The 9,162-nt window shown below is 48.9% G+C and overlaps 1 protein-coding gene across 12 annotated transcripts in view; it reads right to left on the bottom strand.

The window, feature by feature from the left end:
- The window catches only part of FAM120B (family with sequence similarity 120 member B), a 90,194-nt gene extending 81,440 nt beyond the window's left edge, over positions 1–8,754 (bottom strand). For all 12 annotated transcript variants that reach the window (XR_015060025.1, XR_015060026.1, XR_015060023.1 and 9 more), the window contains exons 1-2: positions 7,522–8,754; positions 5,944–6,127 (exon numbers count right to left, since the gene is read on the bottom strand). Coding sequence is in view for 5 of the 12 variants with exons in the window: in XM_085888130.1 (XP_085744256.1) it covers positions 5,944–6,127; positions 7,522–8,541 (1,204 nt within the window). In the remaining 7 variants the exon portion in view is untranslated. The remainder of the gene's footprint in view (positions 1–5,943; positions 6,128–7,521) is intronic.
- Positions 8,755–9,162: the final 408 nt, after the last annotated feature.

Raw genomic sequence — 9,162 nt, 5'->3', positions numbered from 1 at the left:
CATCACCGCCATTCCCGCGCCGCTTGTGGGCACCGATCCTGGACTCGTACAGGGCGCGCACCGAGCAGCGGGTGCAAAAGGCGGCCTTTCCGAGAAATCGGATCAAGAATGATTCACGCCCACTTCTGTTCCATCCTATCAGCGAGCGTGGGGCGATTTGGCCCCGCCTCCAGGCGCGTCGGAGTATAATCGATATATGCAGATTCGAGGATCAGGAATGATTCACGCCCACTTTTCCTCTGTCCAATGGGCGAGCGTGGCTCCGCCCCCGAGCCGATCCTGATCCAAAAATCTGCATATGGTTTCTCCTGTTGCACTATAAAGCGCCGAGCGCGGGGCGAATTGAGGAAGAGTTGGAGAGTTGTGGCGGCGGCGAAATCAGTCGAGAGAGTGTCTGTCGGGGTCCGGAGAGTCTGGAGAAGCCAAGGAGCTTTGTGGAGGTCTGCGCTCGTGTCAGAGTCGGGGAGCTGCGGAGAGGGGAGGCCGGGAACGCGGTCGAGGTCGCAGTGGAGTCGCTCGTCGCGGGACCCAAGCCAGCCAGATATCCTCTTTCCCCCGAGCATCAACAACCCCCCCTGTTTCCCCTCGCGCTGAGATAGTGTGAGAAGCGGGCCCCGTTCCCAACCCATTCCAGGCAGTGCCAGCGAGGCCCGCGGAGTCGGGGCGCCGCCGCCATTTTGCGGCTCATCACCAGACGGGTAGGCTCGACGCGGTCTCGGCCACAGGACCGTCTGCCCCCTTATCGTTGAGGGTGGCCCCTTTTTCTTTTGCTTTGGAGTATATGTGTTGTCGGCGCCGTCTGTGAAGTAAAACTGTGTAAGTGTTGCCGTGTGCTCGCGTAGTCGGTAGTAGATCTGCATTGTTTTTTTCTTTTGTTGCAATTGCTTTTGGTGCGTAATTGTTGTTTCTTCTTTTGTTACATTTGCTTTTGGTGCATAATTGTGGTAATTGTATATGTGTGCTTTCCGTTTGCCGCGGAATAAATGTGCTTTATGTTGAACTGTTTCTCCCGTTTCGCTTCGTCTTTTCTCTAATTGAATCTCCATCTTACTTCACGTAAAGGGTTGGTCGTGGGCTAAATACGCCCGATAATTAATCGGAACCGTCGAGGCCGACGAATAACACCGCTCGGTTATCCCGATAGTACGGAACGGGTCACTTAAAGTGGCCAGTGTCCGAAGTCGACCTGCGGCGAGGTGCGATCGCCCGGTCTACCCTCCGTGTGGGTACTTAGGTAGGTCGAATTTGGCGAACAACCCTATCCCACGCGGGGGGGGCGATTGGCACGATCGTGCTGAGGCCGAAAGGCCCACCCGTGACTAGTTCCCGGCGTTAGTCCGAGAGGGTCACGACGGGATTGTCCGTCCGGTGTGCGACGTGCCGCGATTCGAGTTACGTGGCCGTTCGCACGCCGGCGGGCGTGAATCTGCAACAATATATTACTCAAGTCGAAATACCCGTCATCAGCCAACAGCATTAGAACTGCCCAGCACACTCGGACATCACGGAAAAAATGGGCTATGAATGCTTTGTCCCACCGCTTCAGGCTGACCAAGGTGTCTTGTATGTTACGGGATTGTCCCGAGTCATACTTTTCCCGGACGCTATTTGTGGCTGTGCCGTGTCCCACCATAATGGCCGTGAGGTGTTGATGTCCTTTCCCAGTGGATGGGGATTGTGGAGGGGGAAGTAGGGTGGAGTGGAGGGGGGGATGGTGCTGCATATTGTGGGGGTGATGGTAGGTATTGTGGGGGTCATGATTATGTGGGGGCTGGTTGGGGGGGGGCCTGAAAGTTTCAGCGTCCTCGGTCAAATCCTCTCGGTGTAGCACATAATAACGTACATAAATACTTTCTCTTCACTGTAAATAGACAGTGGTTCATTTGATTTGTATGAACTTGTGTTGATCATCAATAATTATTTTTTCCGGTGCTCTTGTGGTAACTGCTGGGCAATGGCAACAGATGTTTGATTCACCCTTCAAATATCCTTTGTGCATGTGCTGGTAGCTGGGTGGAGATGGCATTAGTTTTGAGTGACGGCTGTTTTTCCGCTTAATCGTTGGAGTGGCATCCTCTCTCAATCGCAGAGGAAAACCACAAGATCTATAGCCATCTCTGTCGTTTTATAACGTGCTCTGAGCACAAAAGTGACCGTTTTGTTGGCCCGATCCACACGCGGGTATTTCAGACAAACCTCGTCAAATTTCTGGCAAACTTACGGTCATTTGGCCATTGGGTGGAGCACAAAACCATCTCGGTTTGTATAACTGTACAAGCACCAAGGACGCATCGACTCAGCATAGTTGTGGAAAATCAAAACTTATTCGCCGTTTGAGTTAAATCGCACCGCAATGTAGCCCGTACACAGTGCGGATCTGGCGGTCTCCTTCCATGTGTGACGTCACAGCTAATCTGAAGAAGAAGGGGATTTTGACTTTATCGCAAATTTACCTACCTTACAATTCTGAAATCAGAAAAAAGACACATCATGTCTATTTTGTAGGGTATCAAGGGATAGGTTAGCGTCGAAGTGGTCTGAGTGTTTGGGTTCCCTTTTAAAGGGGTATTATAATCGATACATTAACTTCCGTTATTCAGTTATTTTCAATCCCAAGGACGTTGACTGCTTGAATGACAATGTTCCCAGATTAGTGGGTTATATTGTTACGGTTGTGGAAATTCACAGAACACCATTCAGGTTCCCCGAAGATCAGTTATGTCGATAAGTGTGTGTCCAGGTTAGATTTCCCCACCGATGTATAACAGGATTTATTCGTGTGTCGGGCTGTGAACCTTTGAGGTAGTGTTATTCTTTCCTATCGATATTTTAAATATCTCCTCACCACCTTCGCCACAACCACCAACATCTCCTCAACACCAATCTCCACAACCAAACGAACTTCTCCTCACCATCATCTCCACAAACAACATCTCAACAACCGCCGACATTTCCTCACCAGCATCTCCATGGCGCCACCATCTTTTCACCAACAACAACAACATCCCCAAAAACCAACATCTCCAGAGGCGAACACGATGGCATCCTCGCAGCGGCAGGGTGATTTCAAACACCGCCACGCATGACTTGCAAAACGACGAAAGCGGCGGAGCCAGCCGGGGGTGAAAGTTCAAAGGTGAAAGAAGGGAGGGCGCTGATTTTGGGCGATGAAGCCCAGGGCGACCCTCCCCTCGGGGCTATAAAAAGGCGCGTTTCGACGCCGAGAGTCTCTTTGGTCGGAGTTGGTCGGTGGAGGCAGTCAAGTTGGAGTCAGCAGGAAAGTCGCCAGCCGGAGAGAGGTCGCCAGCCAGCTACATAACGGTACAGGCGATCGAGCCCCGAGTCGGTCGAGCGATGCTGAGGAGTGAGCGGGCTCTTAAAGAGCATCAACTCGAAAATAGCAAGGCCCGTTCGCTCCTCTGAAGCGTCGTCGGCCAGGCCCGATCGACCAGGGCGCGCTGCTAGGCCCTGGACCAACCAAGCCGCGGTGACAACAGCTGCCGCTTTGACAACCGAGACATACAGAGGGTCACCGACAAAAAGACCATCGAGTCGCCTCAAGGGTGACAAAGGTAACCTTCACGGCCTCGCCGAGCTCCTTCGGTCATCCCAGCTCCGAGGAATATTAAAGGCTTACGAGCCCAGTTCTATATTTCCTTTCTGGGGTTTTTGAATTAAAGTCTGTGGTGCCTTGTCTACCAAGTAGAATTGTTGTAAGTGCATGTACATAATAAATAGATATCGGCTGTAGGTTTTTGCTCGTGTCATTCCCATCCCCCCATTCATTGCATACGTGCATTTGAAATAAATGTCCCCATTGTTGAAACGTCACCTGCTCGTTGAGTCCTTTCCTGCCATAATTGCGTTCGGAATAAATAGCTGGCTGAATAAGAGCCGATAAAGTGTACATCTGGTCCGACGGGGCTTGGCGATATAAAACCGCTCGGTAATCACAAACGGAACGAGCTGCTTAAAGCGGCTCGTTTTCGTGCAGGCTCCGTTGAGGTGTAAATCCCCAGAATTTCTGTCTGCGCGAATAATTAGGTACATCGACAATTCGGCGATCAACCCTGTTGCGCGTGGACAGAAGAGTTGGCTGATTTATGGTGTGGTTAACAACACCTGTAGCTGGGTTTCGGCCTGGATCCGAAAATCTGCGACTAGATTGCTCATTCGGTGGGCGCGCACAGCCGCAATTTAGCTAAAGGCGGTCGCCCGCACACCGAAAATCCACAACAATATTGATGTTCATGATTGAACAAGACTAGACCGCTCACAGGCAAATGCTACCTCTGCACGAAAATCTCAGTCTTCTTGTTTTCTCATATATAGCACAAGGCTGAGAGTAGCATCATTGGCTGAGGGTGCGGCTGTGCCGATGATGCAATGCCCCCCCCTTGTAGGTGAGGGCAGGGATTGCAATTTGGCCAGGATGCCAGCGACAGCTCGCCTCCTCTTCACGAAATGCTCTTCTGCCGGCAACGAATGCCGACAGACGGGACACCCCATTTAACTTGTATCCGAGAGACGGCACACAAATTGATGAATCATCTGTGAAACCACCTGTGAAACACCAGAAAGGCAGTTTACAGCTGGGTCAGGACTCAAACGCAGGCTGAATAAGCTCAGAGGCGAGTGTGCGTAACTCTAGGCCATCCTGCCAGCCCCCTACACTCGCTCTGCAGCGAATTCTTCATTTTCATGAAGCATTTAATCTGATCGGGATCATTTTAAAATCAACAATATATAACCAAGCAAACCCAAAAGGATTGCTTACATTGCTTTGTCTATGTCTTGATATCAATTCCAGATCTGCAATAAATTCTACACAATACTATTAAGTAAAGGATTGCCTGCCTTATGCTGACAATTTGCTATCGTGACATTTCCTATAATTATAAACAATGTACGTCTCTGCAAGTCTGACCATATCGAACCATAGCAGTCTAAATAATCTAATTGGTTAAATGTGCTTTCTTCTGAATGGTCCCTTACTCGGCTTTCTGCCCTGATGAACTGTGGCTCAAAGACTTCTTTTAACAAAGCAATAGATGGAGAACAGATGAAAGGAAACAAGACGTTTGCTTCATACAATATACACACAGTAAATTCACATGTTTAAACAAGGCCAGTTTTTGTTAAAAAAAACATTTTTTTGGAGAATCATCTAAACGCCCTTCTGGTTCAACTCCCAAAAATCCTGGCTTTCTGCCCACCTCCACTATTTCGTTCCGCTTTTCTCCCGTTTGTGGAACCGCCTTTCCGAGGATGTTCTGTCCAACTCTTCCTTCCAGCTACACTTCAAAGCAGGCGGTGTACCACCATCTCAAGTGATACCCCTTCCCTACCTGCAATCTTTTCGACACGCATTAAGCCGACCTCACCATGCCCTCGTACTCACAGGTTACTGGACTTGGACCCCCTCTTTTCCTGTTCGTCCTTTCCAGACTGATAGGCCAGATCTGCATGTGGACCTTACCCAAAAATCGAATTGACTCGTTATTGTCACTCACCTGAAGCATCCACCAAGTTTTGTCATAATCAATCCACAACATCTTGAAATATTGTGCTCGATATCATTTTGGCCCCATCTCTCAACGGTGAAGAATCACTTTAAAAAAAAATAAAAATTAAGTTTTCATATCCGGATCCGCATCGGATCTTCACCAAAATCAAATCAGTTCGTCCTTGGCAGACACCCAACCTGTCCATCAAATTTCATCCAGATCCGTCCATAACGTTTTGAGATATCCTGCTCACAGACAAACAGGTAGACAGACAGAGACAGGGTGAAAACATAACCTCCACCCACCTTCAGTGGCAGAAGTAAGAATCGATCAGACATGAATATTAAATTAACTTATCTCTCCAATCTCCAGAAATTATTTGCACAAGATGTGAGAGTATGATGAGATAAACTCGAGTCCATCGCTACAGACTCACCAACACTCCGAGCCCCGAGAACCAAGCTGTATATGTGCTGCCTGACCAAGCGGTAAATCAGAGCCGTTGGTGGGAGCGATGCTTCGTCCGGATCCTCGAGAGCATTTGACCACTCAACTTTACCAGTGAACAGGACGTGGTGAACGAAATTCATCTGACCTGCACTGGTCTTCTCTTGTACGAGCTGTGAAGTAACAAATATAAATACAACGTGCCAGGTAAGAGGACTTGTCATGTCGGTCACACTGAATGAAAGCTGCTCAATTGCACAAAATTAGCATTGTCCCATCAACTAGATTAGTTCGGCACGAGATGACCATTCTGACAGGATAGACCAGATACGTGCACTCACCAGGGTGGTTCATCGATGTGTGTGCCGTCCATTGGAAGGACGTTAAACAGGTGTCCTGCCTGCCAGTAATGGTTATTGGTGTACGTTAAACATCCCACGGTGTCTTTCAGGAAAGAGGATGCGAGTCATCGCCGGTACCCTCAACAAATTACAAATTCCTGCCCGAACCAACCAGTGTGACCACTCCTCATTTTCATAAATGCCAAGGTGAGCCAAAGAAAAAAAGCCACGAATTCACAAGGTTTCGGAAAAGCGATGATAATAGAAAACCTATAGAAAATCAAGACGCCAAGGTGAACAACGAATGGCCAAGATCTTGTGAAAAAAGCCAAGGTTGTGGTCACACTGTAATCAACTGCTGCGAAGGTAGTGGCAAACCACCCAGCATAACTTTTGCCAAAAGACTGCGATGTCGGCAGCACCGATGCTTCGTCATTCATGAGGTGCATGGATCTTGATATTTTATATTAACAATGGAATTCTCCATATCAATTTTGTCTTCTATCAACAATGGCAGAAGACTCGGGTATGTAAATTTGGGCATGCGGTGCAATCCTTTCACATGACATCAATGACGAAACAACATTCTGATTCTGATATACCATATTCTGTTACAGAACGTCCGTGCTGCCAAAGCCGTTTCTTGGCAAGGCTGAAGCTGGGTGGTTTGCGACTGCCTTCCAGGAAGTAGTTAGGACAGGAACTTGTAATATGGCCATGGTGCCGGCTGCGTCTGCATACTGTTCGGGAAGGACACTGTGGGATCTTTGAAGTCCACCAACTAATGCCGTCGGATGTGATGCCAGTTTAACGTCCATCCGAGGGAGGACACACACACACACACACATATTGATGAATCACCCTGCCTGTGAAACACCGGGTTGACAGTTTGTAGCTGGGTCGGGATTCAAACCCAGGCTAGACGGCTTAAAGGTGAGTGTACCTAGCTCCAAGCCATCCTGTCAGACCATTAGTGATCTCGACCGAGTAAGACCAGTTTAATCATGGATTTCCTTCGTCTCCATCCAGTCCGCAGTCATATGCATTTGACAGGTCACTTTTCTCAAGCACCTTCAAATCAAAAAACCAAGACATCAAATGTGAATAGCATTTTCCATCGTACGCAACAGCAGCTCTGCTACCCTCAAACAGCAACAACAACAAAAAAAGAGGTATCTCCATTCACAACTCCGGCTTCAAGGAGGACATCACGTGCAGCAATTCACCTGCAGGAGATTGGCATCATCACACAGAGGAGATTCCACATCCGCTTCACTGCGGTCCGTCGTACAATCTAACCACGGGGTGCACTGCCCAGGTAGTAGGTATTCGGCCACGGCATCGCACAAAACCCCCTGAGAGCGCATCGGGAAACAACTCCTCTCAATGGACTTCAGAGCATCTTGCTCGTGCGGCAGGTGGGACACATGTTGTGCCACACGAGGAATAATGACATCGGCTCGGCAACCACGGTAATTACCGACACACCTTGTCCTGAACACTTGCAACTCATCAAAGGAAACGTGGTCGTTCCCCACAAGGCAGGCGAGCACCGGAAGGTCTGACACGGCGAGACCAAGCTGCCGACACAGAGCTTCTCTGGAGTACATGACGGTACTCATGTCGTCCATGTTGAGCTTGTGCGCTGACAGGAGAGGAACCGTGTCATAGATGAGAAAATCAGAGTCAGCGCTGAGGATACCAATGCAGTCCATGTCCTTGGCATAACGAGCCACCTCCTTGTCACACTCCCCCAAGCAAATCACGACCTCAGCTCCCAGAGAGCGCAAGGCAAGTTTGCTGAAAGTGCAAAGACAAGTCGGTATGGTGAACATCTTCCGTCCGGGTTGTTGCCCCGTGTGCCTGACGTACTTAAATATCTCAGAGATTTCTTGGCCGTTCTTAAGTCGTCGCTGCACCCACTTCTGCAGCTTCATTTGGGTTATACCTTCATCGAAGAAGAACACCGGGTGCAGGTGAGCATTGTGTAAGGCCTTGAGGAACCGGCTCAGAGAAGCCATGTATTCCTTCCACTGACCACCCTGAACCCACGCCTCGGGTGTGTACCACGTTCGAACCATGCTGGGGGCGTCGACGGCCATGCGTCGAACACCGGCACCAACACCGGGTCGAACACCGGCACCAACACCGGCACCACGCCGACACGTGGCCAGCTCGTGGAGACTCACTTTCTCACAGCCTCCAGGACAGTTGTTCATGAACGTCATCAACCCCAAGACTCCCATCGCTGCGTTGATCTTCACGTTTCAAGGGACAACCGAGGAGATGCCGGTTATTTCACGGCCTTCCGTTAAAAAAAAAAAATAACAATAATAAAGTACCTCAAACACAAACGTGGCCCCTTGAATTCCGGAGCAAGACGAGTTGGACGACGAACGGACGAAATCGCCTGAACCTGAACCTGAACCTGAACGAAAACCCCCCAAACTGCGCACACAAAAAATAATAATAATAATAATAATAATAATAATAATAATAATAAAAAGAACCAGGAAGCACGTTTTGTTTTTTTCCTCTCTTGTGCGCGTCGTATCTTTATAAGTTGTCTAAGCAAGCCGCACTCTTTTATATTTAACGTTATTCATTATGTTAAACGACGATTGGCAACTCGACACGAAAATAAAATGTGTACGTTGCTCATGATGTTCCGCCCGTTACACCGCCGTGCGCAACACGTGGCACAGAAAACGTCAATATCATCGACGAGAAAGAGCAAACGCTGCAGATTGTGCATGAAATCTGATGAAGCAAATGAATCGCTTGATTGCTTTACCTTTGGAAACATTTACAAACAATTCATCGATTCCAATAAACCGCAAAGCAGTGTGTGTGTGTGTGTGTGTGTG

The sequence above is a fragment of the Eptatretus burgeri genome, chromosome 7, assembly GCF_056783735.1.
Source record: "Eptatretus burgeri isolate ZD-2024b chromosome 7, Ebu_testis_v1, whole genome shotgun sequence".
NCBI classification, from domain to species: domain Eukaryota; kingdom Metazoa; phylum Chordata; class Myxini; order Myxiniformes; family Myxinidae; genus Eptatretus; species Eptatretus burgeri.
The sequence above is the reverse complement of the archived record's forward strand: the minus strand, read 5'-3'. Positions and strand labels throughout refer to the sequence as shown.